Source organism: Talpa occidentalis, unplaced genomic scaffold (assembly GCF_014898055.3).
Source record: "Talpa occidentalis isolate TD23 unplaced genomic scaffold, MPIMG_talOcc4v2.1, whole genome shotgun sequence".
Lineage (NCBI taxonomy): Eukaryota > Metazoa > Chordata > Mammalia > Eulipotyphla > Talpidae > Talpa > Talpa occidentalis.
Window position 1 is genome coordinate 84,775,041 of NW_026555331.1, and position 22,671 is coordinate 84,797,711.

The 22,671-nt window shown below is 39.9% G+C and overlaps 1 protein-coding gene across 8 annotated transcripts in view; it reads left to right on the top strand.

The window, feature by feature from the left end:
* Positions 1 to 16,305, top strand: part of GNGT1 (G protein subunit gamma transducin 1) — a 173,612-nt gene extending 157,307 nt beyond the window's left edge. For 7 of the 8 annotated variants that reach the window (XM_054692347.1, XM_054692350.1, XM_054692348.1 and 4 more), the window contains 2 exons: positions 10,971 to 11,073; positions 16,039 to 16,305. In XM_054692347.1, the coding sequence (XP_054548322.1) occupies positions 10,971 to 11,073; positions 16,039 to 16,167 (232 nt within the window). In that variant the 3' untranslated portion in view covers positions 16,168 to 16,305. Of the gene's footprint in view, positions 1 to 10,851; positions 10,885 to 10,970; positions 11,074 to 16,038 lie in introns of those variants that run through there. The other variant, XM_037507995.2, reaches the window with a different exon arrangement.
* The last annotated feature ends 6,366 nt before the right edge of the window (positions 16,306 to 22,671 follow it).

The window sequence follows — 22,671 nt, forward strand, 5'->3', positions numbered from 1 at the left end:
GTTTCCATATCGAGTGCTCTAGCACTTCCCACCCCAAGCCCGAAGTTCATATTTCACTCTATATTCTTCTCCTAACAGGGTCCTATTTCACTGTTCCTTTTTCAGCAAAACTTATCAGTCATTTTATTTTCACTTTCTGCCTCAACTCCCTCACCTCATTCCATTTCAGTTAAATTTCCATATTAGGAAGAGGAAGAATAGTAAGTGCTCTTGTCAAGAGCAACTCATCATGTTACCACATCTTACTGGACCTCTCAGTATACATGACTTCCAAAGCAACAGTTTTTTTGTTTGTTTGTTTTAAAGATTCATTTATTTTTATACAAGAGCTGGGGTACAGGCCAGAGGTGCGGGGGTCGGGGAGATGAGAGGATTCACCAGAGACAGAGCGGGGAACAGAACAGGCAGACTGAGTGAAATACACTGCTGAGGGGAGCAGCGGGCGAGACAGGAGAGGTCTGCCACACCATGTGGGTAGCTCCCTGATGTCCAGGAATCGAACCCGCACTCAGAGGCTGCAGACAGCTTCACAGCGCTGCGCTCAACCCGCAGTTGCACCGCCAGGGAGGCTCCAAAGCAACAGTTCTTAAGGTCACCAAAGACTACATTTTTCCATCTATATGTTGTCTAACCTTTTAGGATTTGTAAACAATTTTAAATCCTTCCTTGTTCTGGAAGTGCTTTTCTTTCGATCTTTATGATACCACATTTCACTGTTTTCTCTCCTAGGTGACTACTCCTTCTCAATCAATCTGTCCTTTTCTTCTGCCTTACTGTTAAAGGTTGGGGTGGCCCAAGACTTAACTCTGAGAACTCTTCTCTAACTACCCTCCTATCATGTGATTTAAAGTACATATACAAACTTTTCACATGCACATCACACACATTTCTGTAAAGTCTTAATCTAATGTCTAAATTACAATTCTGATATCAACCTCTCCACTTGGATATCTAGTATAAACCTATCGATCATTATATGTCCTAGACTGAATTCTTTGTCGTATACCCCCAATCCTCCTCCTTTCTGTGAATGGTACTTCTACTTATATTCTTTTTTTTTTAAAGATTTATGTATTTATGCAAGAACTGGGGTACAGGTCAGAGGCACAAGAGGGTGAGAGAATTCACCAGAGACAGAGCGGGGAGCAGAACAGGCAGACTGACCAAAGACACTGCTGAGGGGAGCAGCAGATGAGGCAGGAGAGGTCTGCCGTGCCATGTGGGTTTCTCCCTGGCTGGCCAGGAATCAAAAACCACACTGCAGAGGCTGTGGACAGCTTCACAGTGCAATGTTCAACCCACTGCGTCACCAGGGAGGCCCTACTTATATTCTCAGGCCAAAAACTTTTGAGTCATTCTTGACTTCCCATTCCTTCATTCCCCAATCCATCCATGTTGTTGTCAATTCTACCTCCAAATCACATTTTTAATGTGTCCATCTCATATTATATCCACAGCTACCAATATAGTTCATAACTATCAGTTCTTACTTAACAGGACCACTATATTAAGTCTTACCTAAGTTCTGTTTCCTCTTTTGTTCCACACTCAACCCAATATCCCAAAGTATTTTTAACACATCAGACCTTACAACACCTCACTCTTTCAAAATACTATTAAAAGCCCCCATTATCTCCCATTTTATTTTTCACTATGGTTTGCAAGGCTCTAAGTGATCTAATACTGTATCCCTTATCTCATTCCATCACTCTCCATTGATTTACTATATTCAAGTTATACTATGTTTTCTATTTTTTTTAGTACAAGAAGCTTGTTACAGCCTCAAGTCCTTTGTATGAGCTGTTCCCTCTGCCTTATTCCAACATGAAATCCTCATCTCCTGATCTTCACCTCACTGTCTCCTTGGTGTTTGAGTCTTGTTCCCACTAGCGGCACTTCTAATCAGTCTATGTGATGTTGCTCTACATCCAGACACTCCTTAACACTTCATGTTATCACAAGCTATCTCTGTAGAATGTATCATGTGAAATTACTCTGTTTGCTAGTTGTATTTTACTTATCTCAGCCTCTCATTATTATATAAGCTCTGTGAAGGCAGGGAATTTACCTTTCTTTTCACCATTGTATCCCAGAACTGAGAACAAAATCTGGAAAGTAGGATCTTTTTTTTTTTAAAGATTTATTTATTTTTGCATACAAGAATTGGGGTTCAGGGCAGAGGTGTGGGGGGTGGGGTGAGAGGATTCACCAGAGACAGAGCGAGGAATAAAACAGGCAGACTGAAATACACTGCTGAGGGGAGCAGCAGGCGAAACAGAAGAGGTCTGCAGAGCCATGTGGGTAGCTCCCTGGCGGGCTGGGGATTGAACTCATGCTGCAGTGATAGTGTAACAGGGTGGTCCCCAGGAAAGGGGGAGGTTCCCTGCCCCACCCAAGGGAGGGTGGAGCTGAGCAGGAAGAGGAGAAGCTGCAGAAGGGACTGAGGAAGGAAGCAGGATGGAGCCAGGAGACCTGGAGGAGGCGCGTGGAGCCTAGAGACACGTGAAGAAACTGCGCTTGTCTTTTGGTCGTGGACTGGGTGACACAGATGTGGGTGAGACCCGTGGGGAGGTGACCATGGCAGCTTTTATCTTGATGTTGATTTTGCTCTTTTCCTTCCGGGCTTGTCCGGTTGTTTGTGACCCTTTTCTGTGGGTCCCCACTGGAAGATGCTTTAGACTTGTGGCAGGCTTTGGAGCTTTGCTCTGGGCCAATCCCATTTGGATGGACTTTTACCCACGAGGGGACGGGTAACTTTGGATGCTTGATTTAGAAACTAGATTATTTGCCTTACCTGTATTGTTTCCTAGTTTTATTAAAGTTCCTTCCCATTAAAGTCTCATATGTTTTGTGTTGATGCGGCGGATGGCAGAACCCATTTAGAATAGGCAGGTTTGCGGGGTTTGGGCTGCCCCTCTCCCTGTCCTATAACAATAGCTTCACAGTGCTGTGCTTAACCCTTTGCCCCACCAGGGAGGTCCAAGCAGGATCTTATAAATACCTGTGGAATAAACAAATTACTAGTGTCCCTCTCTTTTTCAAATGTCTTAAAAACCCAACTGACTCAGTATAAATAGTGTTGCTCTGGGAAGAAAGTGAGTTCTCACTGAATATATTTAAATGTCTATAGGTCACCTACTTTAAGTCTAAGTTCACATGTAATAAAATGGCAAAGGATATAAAAACAACTGACTTTTAAAAACCAAATTTGACAACACGTGTGATCAACCTGATTAATTGCAGAAGAAAACAAAAATACAAACTAATGGACACTAAGAGTAGATGATTTGAGAAGGAGGAATCACAAAACCAGAAACAGGTTCACAGGAGGCCAGAAGCTGGATATAGTAGTAGAAGTGATTAACGTAGTTGTTAAACAAGCTATACAGAAAAGGAAAGTATCCAGAGGCACAGACTGAGGTGCAGATCAGGTAGTCATATAGAGCTTAAGGGCTATTGTAAAAAATCACAGGTCCTTTTAAATTGACCTAGTCAAACCAAATACAGGAAAAATCCTTAGGCACCAACCCTAGAAATAATTCATTTAACAGCACTTAACAATCCCACAAAGGAATGAACCTCTCACAAAGAGGAGAAGACTACATCAGTGCAGTTTCTACACTGGCAAGATACAGCAGCTCTCCTACCCGCTATGACTCTGCAGGAGTTTCTCTTCACCAACCTTCTCCCTTTGCAAAGCAGCAGAGGCAGCTCTCCCTCCAAGACTGCCCACCTGTAACTATGCAGGCCTCTCTTTTTTTTTTTTTTTTTTTTTATATAAAGATTTATTTATTTATTTATACAAGCACTGGGTACAGTCAGAAGTGCGGGAGGGTGAGAGAATTCACCAGAGCCAGAGCGGGGAGCAGAACAGGCAGAAGGACCGAAGTACACCGCTGAGGGGAGCAGCGGGTGGCAGGAGAGGTCTGCGCGCCATGTGGGACCCTCCTCCGCTGGCCGGGGAGCAGCCGGGGATCGAACTGGCCCTGCACAGGCTGCGGGCAGTTTCGCAACCCAGCGCTCAACCGCTGCGCCACCGGGGAGGCCCATGCAGGCCTCTCTTTTAACAAAACTGTCCCTTTCAGGGACAGCTTTCTGTCTGCTTGCGTCTGTGCAAGCATCCTTGAATTCCCTTCCCTCATTATAATAAACCTGCCCTTTTGAATATAACTAAACATCTCTGCCTTGTGGGGAAATCCCCCTCATGCCATTGAAAGGAGAGTTCTGATGAAACTTTTTTCAGAGGTAACCCAAGGACCCCACTCTCTGAACCTGATACATTTCCAGACCAACATCACAAACTACCTTTTATGTGACAGAAAAGATTCAATTGAAAATAAAATAATACTTTATGCAGTGACAAAATACTAACATAGTAAGAGATAAGGAAGCTGATTTTGTGTGCTCCTTCACACCCTAGTGATCAAGAGTACCTGGCCCAAGGTAGTTACTCAATTAATATTTACTAATGAATAAACACTGTGATAGCTGCTATCATTTTATTGGCCCAAATAGAAAGAAATGAGAAGACACAGATATAAAGAGAAGAAAGAAAGAAAGAAAGATAGATAGATAGATAAATAGATAGATAGATAGATAGATAGATAGATAGATAGATAGATAGATAGAAGCATTGCTTCCATGTGTTGAGCATAGCGGTGCTAGCTAATAGCATATTATTTAACCCTTGTCACAAGCTCAGTCTCCTTTGTTAATTCTAACTCATCTTCCTCACTTTAGAGTGCTCCATCGTTTGCTAAGTCCTTTGTTTCCATCTTTTTCCTGCTTACCTTGGGGTTGTGAGCTATTTTTCCTGACATGGCTAGTCTTATTTATACTAGTTCGCTGCTCCATGCATTTTCTGTGTTCTACAGCAGTCTTCTCTTTGAAACATACTTCGTCCACTCCCTCGGGTCCTTCAGGCTTACCCTCAAATAGCTTTGTGTTGGAGAGGGCTTCTCTAAATAACTGAGAAACACATCTCTTCACAATTCTTTTTTTCCCCCTTTTTATTTTTTCCTTTGAATTTACCACAATCTATTATATGGGCTATTTTACTTTTTTCTTTTTTTTTCTTTCTTTTTTTAAAGATTTATTTATTTATTTTATTTATACAAGCACTGGGTACAGTCAGAAGCACAGGAGGGTTAGAGAATTCACCACAGCCAGAGGGGAGAGTAGAGCAGGCAGACGGACAGACGAAGTACACTGCTGCGGGGAGCAGCGGGCGCGGCAGGAGAGGTCTGTGCGTCATGTGGGACCCTCGCTGGTGGCCGGGATTGAACTTGCACTGCAGAGGCTGCGGGCAGCTTCACAGCCCAGTACTCAACCACTGCGCCACCACGGGAGGCCTTTTTTTTTTTATTTTTAAATTTGTTTAATGTCACTCTCATCAGAACATCAGTTCCTTTTGGCAGTTTTTCCATCTGATTTTTTTCTTTGCTCTACCCTCAGATATCCAGGATATGTCTGTCACCTAATGACATTCAATAAATATTTGTTGAATGAATGAATAAAATGTTAGCTGTTATTTTTTATAGTCTCAAGCAGAATGTCAGGACAAAAAAGAGAATCTTTCAAGATAGTAAATGTACAGTTTGTAAATGATTACAAGTGTGTGGTAGATAGGAGATTTGTTTCTGAGAAATAAGATGTCAAACTGAATGTTTATTAATCAAATAATATTTAATGTGTTATTTCATTCCTGTTTCCAAGAATCTGTGAGTAGTCCTCTGTATAAACAGAGGGGTTTTTTTTTAACTTTTTTGTTTTTTTAATTTGAGCTAACATAGATAGCACTTGTAAGTTAAATATTTTATCTGGGAATTTTCTTCAAAAGTTTTTTTTAAAAGATTTATCCATTTATTTATACAAGAACTGGGGTACAGTCCAGATTTATGGGAGGGTGAGAGGATTCACCAGTGCCAGAGCGGGAAACAGAACAGGCAGACTGACTGAGATTTACTGCTGCGGGGAGCAGCAGGTGCGACAGGAGAGGTCTGCAGCACCATGTGGGACCCTTGCCCGCTGGCCGGGATCAGACTGGCACTGCAGAGGCTGTAGCAGACAGCTTCACAGTGCTGTGCTCAATCACCTATGCCACCAGGGGAGAACCAGTTTTCTTCAAAATTTATCAATAGTTTATAAAAAGAATCATAAAGAAAATGATCAAAGGTGGCCTTTGAACTTTAATCAATTCTAATTCTAAAACCAATTAGCAAGAACCTAATGGAAACTCTGAAAAACATTGAAACTCTTAGGCTCCCTGTGTAGTTTTTTATCCTTCACCCATAAAAACCACTAAAAACCGAAACACTGACATATTTTTAAAAGACCAGCTAGGGGGCAGTATTGCCCCCATTGAGAGTCGTTGCTCAATAGACAGGGTACAACTCTGAGAAACTTCTTTAGCCTCCTGTTTTCTTCTGTCCTATTTTGGACCTTGGATCCTCTGATGGTAATGTAGGATGAAAGAAGAGATAAAAGGGCAAATATCTTCTACTTAAGGAGGAAGTTTCTTCCCTGAGTTAGGTGCACCTGCTGTCTTATCCTGTTGGTCTATGACTCCTCCCTTTATATTCTTGTGAAGTAGAGGGGAGTAAGGATGATAACAGAACCAAGAAACCATTCCAGCCCCTCTTAGAACTTCCTCTGAGAGATGGCCCAGTCTGAAACCATAGCATATGAGCTGGGTGATTTAGTGCCCTTTTTATCAGCTCTGTGCTTTAATTTTCTGTGTAATTAATTTCCATACAATTCTGGGATGTGAAGAAACAAATTCACACCTTTACACTAGTTTGAAGAAGGATAACTGAGAGGTGTTTTGGAATGCAAAAAGCTAAGACCAGAAAGCAGATACACATTATAGTGCCACTTCTCTTGCTACCCACCATGTGATTTGGGTTATTTAATTCTCTGGACCACCTTTGCTTCATATGCAAATTGGTATACAGGGGAAATTAGATGATGTTTTTTGTGAATTATTTTAAACCCTTGACTTCAGTACAACTCTGAACATTTGGGCACTTCATGTAGACAATGTGATTTACCTCTCTCTGTGTGTCTTGATATCCTTATGGGAGGTGTGAGTTTTGATCTTCACTCAATGAACTTTTTTGTTGTTGTTAAAGATTTATTTTTATTCATGCCTACAAGAACTGGGGTATAGGCCAGAGGTGCGGGGAGTGGGAGGAATCACCAGAGACAGTGTGGGGTAGAGAACAAGCTGATCTACTGAAATACACTGCTGAGGGGAGCAGCTGAGGGGAGCAGCAGGTGAGACAGGAGAGGTCTGCTGTGCCATGTGGGTCACCTTCCTGGCCAGGGATCCAACTTGTGCTGTAGTAGTTGTGGATAGCTTCATAGTGCTGATGCTTAACCCCTTATGCCACCAAGGAGGCCCCACTTGTTGAATTTTTTCATACAAGACTTGTAGGGTCAAATTTGGCAAGTATTTTCAAAGTTCTGACACTTACCTCCACCAAATCAAGTGTTTTTTAATCAATTGTTGAACATGGTGAATCATAACCATTATGAAAAATTATTTGTTAATAATGTGAAGTTAGAGGGGCCTCCATGGTAGCAAAGGGGGTCTCCATGGTGGGGGCCTCCATGGTGGCAAAAGTCTCAGCGCTATCAAGCTATCACCAGCCACTGCGGCCTGAGTTTGAACCCTGGTCAGGGAGCTAACCCACATGGTGCAGCAGACCTCTCCTGTCTGGCCTGCTGCCCCCCTCAACAGTGTATTACATAGATCAGCCTGTTCCGTTCCCCACCCTGTCTCTGGTGAATCCTCTCACCCACCCCGCACCTCCAGCCTGCATCCCAGTTCTCACATGCATAAATTAATAAATATAAATCTTTTAAAAAAATAAAGTGAAGTTAGAGAACTTGCACTTTTCTCTGTGTCTAGGTAAATATGTACGACATAGGTTGCAAATAACTTTATCAACACGTCATGACTCTCTCTACTATGTAATATACAGAACAATTAATAGTCAAAAGGACATAAATTATAAAAAAGATAAGTTAAGAAAGAAATGGGCATTTCTATAAAGGGCCTTGGATTTCTTGGATTTCTTCAAAGTTGACTCTAAGCCAGGGATTCTTATCCAAGTGATGTATTGAAAGTGAATGCCAAGAAACCTCTGAAGGTAGAACAGGTCAGGAGTAGTTAAGCAAAGTTGTGGTTTCTCAAGCCATGAAGAACTCTGGAAGGTTCTCAATTGTGCCAAGGTTTTTCAGCTAAGGTTCTATGTTATTATAACCCTACTTTAGCTAGTCATTTGCTGCTGGTCACCTACAAGGATCAATTGGAAACATAATTTCCCAGACATCACAAATTGAAATGATCCCTGTAGGTCAAAGACAAACCTATGCAGAAAATACGCCTTTTGTAATCAGTACCTGCAGCAGCTGGAGGAAGGGCAAGGGTAGAGAGAAGGGTGGTAAGTAGCCTGCCCTGGAAAAGAGGGTGTAGGCAGGCACCAATAGCATCTGCCCTGTAGTATTAAAGGAGCCACATTATGCCCACATGGCATCCTTTAAGAACCCTTATAAAGGGCCTCCCCAGGTGGTGCAGCGGTTGAGCCTCTGCAGCACAGGTTCGGTCCCCAGCCACTGGCAAGGGTCCCACATGGTGCACAGACCTCTCCTGCCGCCCGCCGCTCTCCTCAGCAGTGTATTTCATCAGTCGGCCTGTTCTGTTCCCTGCTCTGGCTCTGGTGAATTCTCTCACCCTCCCGCGCTTCTGACTGTACCCAGTACTTGTATAAATAAATAAATAAATCTTTAAAAAAAAAAAAAAAGAACCCTTATAAAGCTGTCTATCAGCAAGTGATATGTAAGACAACAGTCTAGGAAGTCCAGAGGTACAGTGTATGTGACGCCCTCTAATGTGTATGAGTGCTGGCTCTGTGCTAACACTGTTATGCAATCTTTAGGCTTATCGGGATATATACAATGGGCCTCCCTGGTGGCAGGGGTTAAAGACAGCACTGTCAAGCTATCACCAGCCACTGCAGCACGAGTTCCATCTCCAACTGGCCAGGGAGAAACCCACCTGGCGCAGCAGACCTCACCTGTCTCACCCGCTGCTCCCCTCAGCAGTTTGTTTTAGTCAATCTGCCTGTTCTGTTCCCCACTCTGTCTCTGGTGAATCCTCTCACCTTCCCCACCGCCGTCCCTCTGGCTTACACCCCAGTTCTTACATAAATAAATAAATGAATCTTAAAAAAAAAAAAGATATATACAATGTAGGTAGTAGTATTGCTTCTGTTTCTGAGTAAACAACCATAGAGAAGTTAAGTAACTTGTTCATAGTCAACACAGCTAGCAAGTGCCAGTGAATGATTGTTTTTATTGGCAGTAATATGGTAGGGCTCTTCTAGAACAGAGAAAATGGAATCCTAAGCCCAAATGAAAACTTCTTAGGATGGGCTCATATTTTTAGCAAGTTCCTAAAGTGACTCTTACACACACTGAAATGTCAGAACCATTGCCAAGTGGAATGTATTTTTCAAGATGGATAAAAAGTATACGAGGGACAATGTCAACAGAAAAAAGTGGTTGGCAGAAATAAACTTGTGAATTTTTATAGATAGTCTGAAGGAATTGAAAAGGAAGGTGAAAATAAAGTTGAGATTGAATCTCAAATACCAAACAGTAATTACAGAGGGAAAAAAATATCTTTTTGTTGCTATATTGTTTCTTAAAATAATCAAATAGCAAAAGTTAAAAGTTTAGGAAACGTTGACTTTAAATATCACAGGGTATTCTGTTCTCTATGCATTTGTTCCTAAGAACAAATGCTAAATAGTCTCTTTCCTAGAGAAAAACAATATAATATAAAATTAGGGAAGGAAATAGCATTTCCTCAAAGGCATTACATAAATACAAAGAAATAAGTTAATTGCTGATACATTATTTAGAGTGTTTTCACGTAGATGTAAGTAGCTTGTGACCTAAGTACTGTCATTAAAATACATCATTATGTCATTAAAATACATCATTATAAAAACTGGACCCAGAAACTTTTACCTCAATAATTTTCAAAAAATTTGGACCAGAGAAACTGAAAAATGGAGGATCAAAAAAGTGAGATTGTAGGCGTGGTGCCAATTGGCTACAGTGAAATTTTCCAGGCTATTTCCCAGGGGTACCACCAGCTACTGAGTCATCTTCCCCCATTGCCTGTTGATCTAATTAAAGAGAAGAAAGCATTCTAAGAGGGCAGTAGAAAGAGCCTATTCTTTATGATGGATGTCAGGACATCAGGCATACTCTGCCCCTTTAACCTGCTGTTCGTGCTCCTTGTCACTATCAAATTCATTGTGACAATTACATACAAATTCCAGGAGAAACAGTTCTAAGTAATATGCTAGGTTATTTCTGATTAACAAGGTTCTTTGTTCTATTTCCATTCTTTTGCTTCATATTCAATCCATTATTTATAACTACCTTATAATGCCACTTTTTGTATGCTTCTCCTGTTAATACCAGATTAAGTATGCTACAGATTTAGGGATTAATGGGCAGTCCTGAGAATGACCTCAAATTAATTTCAACTGCATAAATCATATGGTGGAGGTCTTTGAAGTTGGAAATGAAGGTTAAAAATCACATTTTTACAATGTGCACACACACACACAAAGATAGGAAAAGGAGGAGCTTTGTGTTAAGATTATATACTGACTAAACTGACCTCTCCTTACAAACATACCAACAGGTGTTTAGATTGCAATGCTGGGTTTAATCATATTAGTAAAGATTATAGAGCTTTAAAATCCCAAGGCTAATATTCATGCAAGGCTAAAAGCGTTTGGAGTGTTCATGAGAAAGTGACATCCACAGTAGGTTAAAACTAACAAAGAAACTGTCTACTCAGTAAGTGCAGAGTTGACAGAAGAGTTGGCTAACATTGATGTAAAACTAGTCCAGAAATTGGGGTGTATAAACTACCTTTTCAACAGGCAAAAGATGCCAGTGATCAACATTGAGGACCTGACAGAAAAGGACAAACTGAAGATGGAAGTTGCCCAGCTCAAAAAAGAAGTAACTCTGGAAAGAATGCTGGTAAACTGCCATTCTCTTTTGAATTTTATTTTTTTTAAAGACTTATTTATTTATACATACAAGAACTAGGGTATAGGCCAGAGGTATGGTGGAGGGAGGGGTTGAGAGGATTCACCAGAGACAGAGTGGGGAGCAGAACAGGCAAATCTACTGAAATACACTGCTGGGGGGAGCCGTGGGCGAGACAGGAGAGGTCTGCTGAGCCATGTGGGTTGCTCCCAGGCCGGCCGGGGATCGAACTCATGCTGCAGAGGCTGCGGACGGCTTCATAGTGCTGTGCTTAACCCCTTGCACCACCAGGGAGGCCCTGAACTTTATTTTAGATTAGAAATGCTGTTGGAGTACCAGGTTAGAAAACCCTCACTGGAGAGGCTCAATGCAGTTAAAAATAAATTGTTCATGTAAAAATTCTTAAGGGATTAAGAAAATTAATAATCACAATTATCTCTTGATTTAGACTATAAATCAAAGCTTTGGCAAACTATTTTCCATGGGTCATATCCGGCCCTTACCCTTTTGATATGACCACTAAGCAAAAATATTACTATATTTGTATGGGTTGTTGAAAAGAGAGAAACGAAGAGGGTGAAACAGAGACAATATTTAACTAGGCAATAAAATGAAGTAATGAATATGGACTTTTTTTCCCACAAATTGATAAGCTTCTTTTTATTTGATGAAATACTTTGATATTGTTCGAATACTTTTAGCCAAGCTCTCTTCCCCTCCAGCACTGTCATGGCCAGTAATGAATGAGTACATTCTATTCCTTCTTTGCAAATAAAAATGAGTTCAAGGACAAAAACTCACTGGTTCCTCCTAAAAACACCCAGCAGATCTTGGAAATGGTTACCAAGGGTTCTCGGCCATTAGAAAAACAGAAATGTCAAAGGAATAAAAGTTTCCCCCAAACAGTGACTGAAGCTTAGAAAATGTAAACATGAATTTTATATCTCTTCATTTTAAGAAAGTTAGTGAAACAAAAACTCCTCCACAATCATGCTCAGTGAAATAAGCCAGAAAGAAAAAGAAAAATACCGGATGTTCTCACTCATAGCAGGAATCTAGAAAACTTAAATAAGGGACCAGGAAAATGAATAACTATAAGAAAGTGAAAATCAAATCAACAAAAAACTATGAACCAGAGACACTTTTGGGGGGGTGGGTGTCGGGAGGGGAGGGATTGGGGTCAGAATGAGGGGGTTGCAATTGTATGGGGAATATAAAAATAAAATTTATTATTTAAAAAAAAAGAAAAAAAAAACTCCTCCACAAATGATAAGAGCATACTGTGTGTGTGTGTGTGTGTGTGTGTGTGTAGAGAGAGAGAGAGAGTATATATATACATTGTGTGTATGTATATACTATATATATATATATATATATATATACACACACATTTTTTAAATCCCATATTATCAGGCCAAAGTAAAAGGACTTTGTACTGAACCATCATACTTTGCTCAAAACTCTTACTCCCAATCAAAATTGGAATTTTGGCTTCTTTTCTATTTATAATTGTCTCAAACTTCCCGGTTACCCTTTTCATACAGCCAAAACATATTTTGCTATAAAGATAAATCAAATCTATAAATAGTATAAAAACTTGGAACACACACACTAAAAAAGTTAAATTCATATCATTGTATCAGGGAAAATAAAATAAACTTTTGAGGTAAAGGAATTGTTTTTTCTTCCTTACTTGAATATCCAAAAGTGCTTTTATTATTTATGTAATCAGAATTGTTGTTTTGCAGACATTTGGATATATTTATTACCTTGTGGTAAGTATACCCTAGAATATTTTATTTAGGGTACACATTTATACCTCACTGTCTGTCAGGTGTTTGAGTTCCTTTCCCCCCATTATGTCTACATACCCTTGGAAATTAAACAAATTTAATATCTGACTGCTAAAAGTGTGTGTGCACATGTGTGTGCACATATGTGTGCGCGTGAGTGTGCGCGTGAGTGTGCATATGCATGTGCACATGCATGTCATGAACCTTCCAGGTGTTGAAGCCATAGCTCTGACACAGAAATGCATAGTGTTCCTACAGGATGGTTAAGCAGATAGACTCTGGAACCATGAACCCGGTTAACATTCTAGCTTTACAACTTTCTGTATACACTTACTTAAGTTAGCTCATTAACCTGAATCACAGTGTCTTCCTCTATAAAATGGGTATAGTTATGGCATGTAATTCAGAAAGCAATTGCGGGGAATAAATGGGATAATATAAATATGATCTGAGAACAATACTTAGTACTTAACAAGTGCTTTTTCTACCATTATTACTATTTTAACAGTTAAATTTTTTAAAAAAGTTAAAATTAAGAACCAGACTGATTCATAGTATGCCTCAGTTTATGTTGCTGTTAAGCCACTAGTATTGTCAAGGTAAGACGACACTTCGAATCCAGTTTCTAAAGCTGATAGATTTACAGTGGCTCCAAGTCAGTGTCATAGACAGAGACTAAAGACAATCTTTGTAGTAATATCTAGAAATAGCTACCCGTGAACATCTGGTATATGCCAGGTACTTAATGCAACCATGCTGCTCATTCTGTTTCATAAATGAAATAATTAAAGCTTAGATGAACTTTAACTAAAGAACATACATAGCTAATAAGTGGACAAAATTCAAACCTAGGATGCCCTGAATTTAACACATAATTTTTCCATCAGGCCATGTAATCTTGTACTAACCTACATATATTTATAATAAACTCCACTGAAATAATTTTTGAACACACAAACACATATTATTTGAGGTAACTTATTTCTCTCCTTAGCATCAGATCTGAGCCAGACACTGTCAAAACCAACTCTTCACTGACTCCTCTGTTAAAATAGTGATTTATGCCTCTCTGTTCCTGATATCTAGGGGAACCGAAAAAGCTAGTGTTTGGAGGTAGGTGGGTGGTAGGGTCATTGAGGGAGAAAAAAGTGAATCTAAATTACTGCATATTTCAAAACTATAATATCTTTTTGAAAAGATTTATTTATGCATAGAAGAACTGGGGTGTAGCCATAGATGTGGGAACTTGAGGATTCATTAGAGACAGAGTGAGGAGCAGAACAGGTGGAGGCAGATTAACTGAACAGATGGAAGCAGATTGACTGCTAAGGGGAACAGGGGGCAAGACAGGCGAGGTCTACTTCACCATATGTGGGTAGCTCCCTGGCTGCGATAGAACTCAGGACACAGTGGTGATAGTGTAATAGCACTGAGACTTAACCCCTATGCCACCGGGGAGGCCCTAAACTATAAAATCTTTAAACTTCAGGTATCCTCGTATGAAGTTGTCACCTGACCAATGACTTACCCCAGTTAGAAAAAAATTGTTTGTTCAGATACTTAATGAGTTTGCAGAGTTGTCAAGTAATCTTAAGTCTTAGATATAATGTTATGAAATTTTATACAAAATATCCTATACATATTATTAAATAAGTTAAATGATATATGGACTAGCCACTTAATAGACTGCCAAAGATGAAGTTTTGTGTTAATGTCATGAATGACACATTAAATGTAAACGAAACTAGTTGAACTCTAAAAGAAATTAACAATTTGATCAGGTGTGTATAAATGTATACACACACATTTATATTTTTTTTCCAAGTTTATTTATTTATTTATTTATTTATACAAGCACTGGGTACAGTCAGAAGTGCTGGAGGGTGAGAGAATTCACCAGAGCCAGAGCGGGGAGCAGAGCAGGCAGAAGGACCAAAATACACTGCTGAGGGGAGCAGCGGGCGGCAGGAGAGGTCTGCACGCCATGCGGGACCCTCCTCTGGTGGCCGGGGAGCAGCCGGGGATCGAACTGGCGCTGCAGAGGCTGTGGGCAGCTTCGCAACCCAGCGCTCAACCGCTGCGCCATCGGGGAGGCCCTCACATTTATATTTATTGATAGATAAGTATAGAGCATTGCCTTTCTCTAAATCATTTCTTAAATGGTATATTAACAGACTCTTGTTGGCTGATTCCATTAAAATACAAAACAGGGCCTCCTGGGTGGCACAGGGGGTTGAGACACAATCTATGAAGCTATCCTCAGCCACTGCAATGAGTTCCATCCCCTGCTAGGGAGCTACCCACATGGCGCAGCAGACCTCTCCTGACTTGCCCACTGCTCCCCTCAGCAGTGTATTTCAGTAGATCTGCCTGTTCCATTCCCCACTCTGTCTCTGGTGAATCCTCTCACCCTCCACACCCCTGGCCTGTACCCCAGTTCTTGTATGCATAAATAAATAAATCTTTTTAAAAAATAATAAAATACAAAACAGTCTGATTTGTTGTGAGTCATTTCTATAATGATGTAGATGAGTGAGGAGCAAGTTCATAACCAAAACAAATGATTCAGTTCAGCAAATATGTATTTACTGAGCACAAACTTAATGCAGGCTCTGTTCTAGATGCCTGGGATGCGTGGGAACAAATCAGTCAAAGGTCCCTCACCCGTTGGATATCACATCCTAGTACACAGTAGTGATCAATCACTGTAGACATGTGTATACTTCTGAGAATTCAGGAATGGTGATAAGCCTGCAATTTAATAATTATTCATTCCCTTCTACCTTTACATGTCACATTTTTGGAATGAGGAAAAAGGTTAATCAGTGTTCACTCTGGTGACCTTGAGTTGTATTGCTGGTTGAGTTCTGATGCTTGGATCATGTTACTTTTTAAAAAAAGCTGGAAGCAAAGCTGGAGTCTGCTGGGAATGCTAAGCTGGAGCATCACCAGCTGTTTATCCTTTGTTGGAGAAGTCTAAGAGGTCAGGGGAAGTGGCAGTTATTTCTTCTCTCCAACAAAGTACATAAGCATTGGTAGAAAACAGAATCACATTAAAAAGATAGAATAGAGAAAATATCTCAATTAATCTCAATTAATATTCTTGAATCTACAGTATTCTGTATTAAATCAAATGAGTCATCTCTTTCTTCTTTCCTTTAAGGTATCGAAATGTTGCGAAGATGTAAGGGATTATGTTGAAGAAAGATCTGGGGAGGATCCACTAGTAAAGGGTATCCCAGAGGACAAAAATCCCTTCAAGGAGCTCAAAGGAGGCTGTGTGGTTTCATAAAAAAAAAAAAAAAAAGAAAGAAAGAAAAGAAATACCAGGAATATCTTGAGTTTCAGTGACAGTATTAATTTTTGGTGGCGTATAGTAATACAACCCACATGAATTATAAGTATAAACTTTTAATAAAAATTGGGATGTGAAAACACCTAAAACTGTTTTTTTTAAAGATTTATTTATTTATGCATATAAAAGCTGGGATACAGGCCAGAGTTGTGGGGGGTGAGAGGATTCACCAGAGACAGAATGGGGAGCAGAACAGGCAGATTGACTGAAATATACTGCTGAGGGGATCAGCGGACGAGATAGGAGAGGTAGGCTGTGTCATGTGGGTTAGCTCCCTGGTGGGACAAGGATTGAATTTGTGCTGTAGTGGCTGGCTGTAGCCTGATAGCACTGTGTCTTTAATCCCTGTGCCACCAGGGAGGCCCCTAAAACTGTTTTTCTTATAGTACTTGATAATAATATTGATTGACCCCTTTCATTGACAATTTTTAGTATTTTTAATGAATGAGTCTACATTATTCTGAGTTGCCAGCATATAGTTAATATTTTCTGGTTCTTCACTTCCCTATCAGCACTTGTAATACTCCACCTAGAAATTTTATGGTTAGATTTGTATTTTTCCCAAATTTTCTCTTGCCCACTGAATTAGGAAATTTATTTTTTGATTCACAAATGATCTATCTTGCCAAAATGTGTTCTATGAATACTTTGTTTTTGGTATCTTATTTTGTTTCTTTTTTTCTCCACCCCCCTAGTCAATGGTAATGGTTTTACCATAACCTCTTCCTATAGTCATTCAAATTCTATTTGACATGGGGAAGATGACTTTCTCCCAGATTAACTAGATTAAGGGTTTAGCCTTTGCTCACACAGCACCATGAATTTAACCAGCTCTAGAATAAAGGTTACAAATACAGACTTAGAAGTCAGTGAGTTCTAACTTTACTGCCTAACTGACTTTGATAAATTACTTCACTTTTCTAAATATCAGTTTATTCTACTGTAAAATAGAGACAATGATGGCCCTTTTTCATGGGAGTTAAATATTATACTTGAGTAGCAATTGAAGTTAACATGTTGCCTACTATATACTAAGACCCAATAAGAGCTATCTAGTATTACTTATGAAAAAGGACTTAGACAAAATATTTCCAATTCTTTAAGGTACATGCTATTTCAACCCACCTCTATGAAGACTTTCACAAGCATGGTCCTTTTCTCTGTTGCAGTGGTGCAGAAAGACACAGAAAACAACTATTACCTGCATTATCTTGCTAATCAGTTTCCTCTTGGCAACTTATTGAGTTTGCATAAGCCAATTTTCACACCTTTTTACTGATGACTAAGAGATAACTTGCCTCTGCTTCTGTTAACAAATGACAAGTGTAATTACCCCAAATCGGAAACTATTTTTGTTATTAGCATTTCCTTGTTGCTGTCTCACAGTTACAGTGCTATATTTGGATATGTCTGTGATCAGAATACTTAGAAATGCTAATTAATTGTCATACTTTTAAGAACTTAATAAGAATTTTCTATTATTAGGTCAGAAAGGGACTCTAAGTCATCTCATGTTTGGTTCTTAATGTAGCGCCCCCCACCTCTCACCATAGCAAATGTGCAACAACTATCTGTTGACTCTTGCCAACCCCTTCATTTTGGGGTGGAGAAGATGATCGAGACTCAGGAAACTGAGTTGGTGAAATTTCTTGTATCCAAACTCTGGGCCTCTTCATGAAAGGTTAGCAACATATCTAGCACAAATCTTTATCAAATATGCATTGTAAATATGCATGTAAAATATATATTTTACATCATTGTTCATTTTTTTAATGATTTATTTATTTATGTATACAAGAGCTGGGATAGAGGCTAGAGATGCTGGGGGTGAGAGAATTCACCGTAGACAGGTGGGGAACAGAACAGGTAGACCGAGTGAAATATATTGCTGAGGGGAGCAGCGGGCGAGACAGGAGAGGTCTGCTGCGCCATGAGGGTTGCTCCCTGCCTGGCCTGGAATTGAACTGGAGCTGCAGAGGCTGTGGATTGCTTCATAGTGAGGTGCTTAACCCCTTGCACCACCAGGGAAGCCCCTCATTGTTCATTTTTTAACAATGTTTGCTTTCTTAAATATGCATTGGTTTTTAACAGATTCCAGGATACAGTAAATTCTCTTTTCTCTGTTTCTTCAGGAGACGCTCTTTCCCACTATTAAAAATTACAAAAACCCTCCCCATTATACCCAGTACTTCCTGACTTCCTTTCCCACTGCGTTCTCCTCTGCAGCACCCATCATCATCCAGCATATTTATTTATTTGTTTGTTTGTATATGTTTGTATGTATGCATTTATGGTGTCTTTCTGCAGAGGCTTTCTATGTGCAATTTAACATTTATTTAGTGAAGTATTCCATGTGTGTTTTTTCCTCTGATGAAAAAATCCACTGTCTCCTATGGCATGTGGTAGTGTGTACAATCCTAACAAACATCTTTTTTTTAATTTTTAATTTTTTTTATATCGTTGTTCATTTTTAAACAATGTTTGCTTCCCACCCCCTCAGGGGTAGTCCCCATAGAGTTTCCTTCACCAATGCACCGGTGCACTATCACTACAGTCCCCTGTGCTCTTCCTGCCCTTATTTTGATCCCTCTCCCTCCTCCTCCCCTGCAGTATGTCTCTGATTTATAATTGTCTGTTTTGGCTTTGTTGTGTTTTGTACTGTTATTTTTTTTACACTGATGTCTTATTGGGTTCCCCTATATTCCTGTTATAAGTGAAACCATCCGGTATTTTTCTTTTTCCTTCTGGCTTATTTCACGGAGCATAATTCCTTCTAGCTCCACCCATGTTGCTGCAAATGGCATGAGTTTATCTTTTTGATTGCTGAATAATATTCCATTGTGCATATATATCACATCTTCTTGATCCAGTCATCTATCTTTGGGCATTTGGGTTGTTTCCAGGTCTTACCTATTGTAAATAGTGCTGCAATAAACATAGGAGTACAGGTGTTCTTTTGAATCCATGTTTTTGTATCCTTTGGGTAGATCCCTAGGCGTGGAATTCCCGGGTCATATGGTAGCTCCATTTTTAGTAGACTGAGGAACCTCCAAACAGCTTTCCATAGTGGTTGGACCAGTTTGCACTCCCACCAGCAATGTAGGAGAGTTCCTTTCTCACCACATCCTCGCCAACATTTGTTGCTTGTTGTTTTGATATGTGCCATTCTTACTGGTGTAAGGTGGAATTGTTAGGGGGAAAAGGATGTCCTAAAGCTAATTCCATACAGGCTTTGTGGACTCCACCCCCCACCCCAGACCAAAGCCAAAGACACTGGGAACTCCAAATCCCATCACCACCAAAGGGAAGGTGGCTGGGACCTGAGGGTGGGGTTAAGCAGCCAGATTTGGTATAAAGCCAGACACGTGGGCTTTGGAGGGGATCCCCCATTTTGGCTCTCCACCAGCTCTGAGAGTGCCTTTGGATTTCCAGGTTGGCGGATCGGGTAGGACGCATTAAAGACTTTATTTCCCTATTTTCTCCCTGAGTTGTACATTTCCTTAATTCCCTTTCCCTTGTAAATAAACCTTTTATTAACCTTTTGTGTGCGCCTGTAGTGGAGTATTAATAAGTCCCTTTTAAGCGCAGGTGAGGACCCACAGCCCGGCAACCCGTTTTATATCGGGGTTGCCCTATAACAGTATCTCAATGTGGTTTTGATTTGCATTTCCCGGATGATAAGGGATGTTGAACATTTTTTCATATGCCTGTTGGCCATTAGCATTACCTCTTTGGAGAAATGTCCTTTAAGTTCTTCTGCCCATTTCTTGACTTGATTGTCTATTTTGTTTTTGTTTAAGTCCTGTGAGTTTTTTGTATATCTTTGTGATCTTATCAGTTGAATGGAGTGCAAAAATTTTTTTCCCAATCAGTGGGGTGTCTCTCTGTTTTGGTTAATGTCTCTTTTGCTGTGCAGAAGCTTTTCAGTTTGATGTAATCCCAGGTGTTTATCTTTTCCTTGACTTTCTTTGCTTTGGGTGATGAAACTAAAGATATTATTGAGATGTATGCTTTGTAGTGCTTAAGAAACATCTTTAGTTCTATCTAATAACTGGAGATATCTTTGGAGCCAGATGAGTCTAAATTACAACCATGGCTTGTCTACTTTGTCATTGGAAATTTTGGACAAGTAACTTTAGCTCTTTGAATCTCAGTTTTGTTTTGTTTTTTAAGATTTATTTATGCATACAAGAGCTGGGGTACAGGCCAGAGGTGCAGAGGGTGAGAGGATTCACCAGAGACAGAGTGGGGAACAAAACAGGCAGACTGACTGAAATACACTGCTGAGGGGAGCAGTGAGGGAGACAGGAGAGGTGTGCTGCGCCATGTGGGTAGCTCCCTGGCTGGCCAGGGATGGAACTCGTGCTGTAGAGGCTAGGGACAGTTTCACCGTGCTGTGCTTAACCTCTTGTGTCACCAGGGAGGCCCTGAATCTCAGCTTTTTTCATGTAAAAGTTTCATGTGTAAATTTTTTCATGTATAAGCTTTTTTCATGTATAAGCTTTTTTCATGTATTAGAATACATCCCTACATATGAATTTAAAATCTCTCAGATCATAGAGGTGGGCATATAGGCAAAACCTGGTAACTTTCTTTATTATTATAATAGAGCCTGTAGGCTTCCTGTAGTCAAAAAACTTTACTATTAAATAATCTTTGACACTTCATTTTCCCACCTACTGGAATTTAGTCATACATTGATCTCTACACCTGAAATGTTCCTCCACTTCATCTCATTTCAGCCTTTGAAATCCTTCTCCTTTTCTGAGGCTCACTAAAAATTATCTCCTCTATTTTTCACTTCATACCAAGAGTATGCTATATATCTCCTAGGTCATATAATACTACTTTTCTTTCTCTCTCTTTTTTTAAAGATTTTTTTTTTTATACATACAAGAACTGGGGTATACGCCAGAGGTGCAGGGGTGTATGTGAGAGGATTCACCAGAGAGAGTGGGAAGCAAAACAGGCAGAGTGACTGAAATACACTGCTGAGGGAAGCAGCAGCCAGGCAGGAAGGGTCTACTGAGCCATGTGGGTTGCTCCCTGGCCAGCTGAGTGGCCCAGATCGAACTCGTGCTGCAATGGCTGGCAATTGTTTGATAGTGCTGTCTTTAACTCCTGTGCCACCAAGGAGACCCTACTTTGCTTCCTCTTAATATAATGTGTAGCCTTGTATTAATCTCAATGCTATTTTGTAAATTTCCCCAACCAGAAGCTCCATTCATCTTTGAAACGGCCATGCAGACTGAAAAATTATCTCCATAATTTAACTGACTTAAATAAATATTTAATTCAGTTAAAAGCAGGCCAAGACAATACTTGTGTATTAGATAATTCAGAATTCTTGTTGGCCTAGCCAATGATTAAATCAACAGTAGAGTTAAAATTTCCGTTGCTTAAAAATACAATTATCAGCAGAATTTTGAATAAAAATAAAAGTCAGAGGAAGGAAGTACACAGAAGATGGTCCAGGAAAAAGGAAATGAAATCATGACTCTCGTGCAGCTACCACTGGCCATAAGTGAATCTTTGTTTCAAAAGCTGTTATTTCAGCAGCGTGGATTACTTGGTTAAAGGGAATGAGGTCAGAACAGAGGGAAACAAAAAAATATTCTAGGCATAGATTTAGCATTCGGTTCTTCAACAGAACTTCCTGTTATCATTAGTGAGGATGAGTTAAGTATACATACCTACTATAATACATCATGTGAGCTGCTTGCACTTTGACAGTGTTTTGTACACTTAGGTGAATTTTTAATCTCAAACAAGAACAAAAAAAAACCCTGACTGCTATTTTCATTTGGATTGATATGATTTTAGCCAGATTTCATGGCAAAACTAATGTCAAACTTCCTAAATTCCTAAAAGGATGTATTAACATAAGAAAAATAATACACTGAGTAATGAAAAAGACCAGTTATATGTGATGAAAATTAAAGTCTTTCAGGAACAGAATTGATAAATCATCTTGCTAGCATGAATTAAAAGTAGTCATTAAGTATTATAAATACTTTCCTTAACAGAAGGCCATTATTTTAATGGCCTATACAGTGACCATTCATTTTATAAATTTTATTTTATGTATTTTTTTAAAAGATTTTTTTATTTATCTATGCATACAAGAACTGGAGTCTAGGCCAGAGGTTGCGGGGGGGGGGGGGGGGGGTTGGGGGAGTATGGAGGAGTGAGTGGATTCACCAGAGACAGAGTGGGACGCAAACAAGCAGATCTACTGAAATAGAGTGCTGAGGAGAGCAGCAGGGGAGACAGGAGAGGTCTGCTGTGACCCATGTGGGTCACCTCTCTGGCCGGGGATCAAACTCAGGCCGCAGTGGCTGGTGGTAGCTTAATAGTGCTGAGACTGAATCTCTGCACCACCAGGGAAGCCCTGTATCTTATAAATTTTAAAAGAGGTGAATTTGTGATGTATTCTAGTTA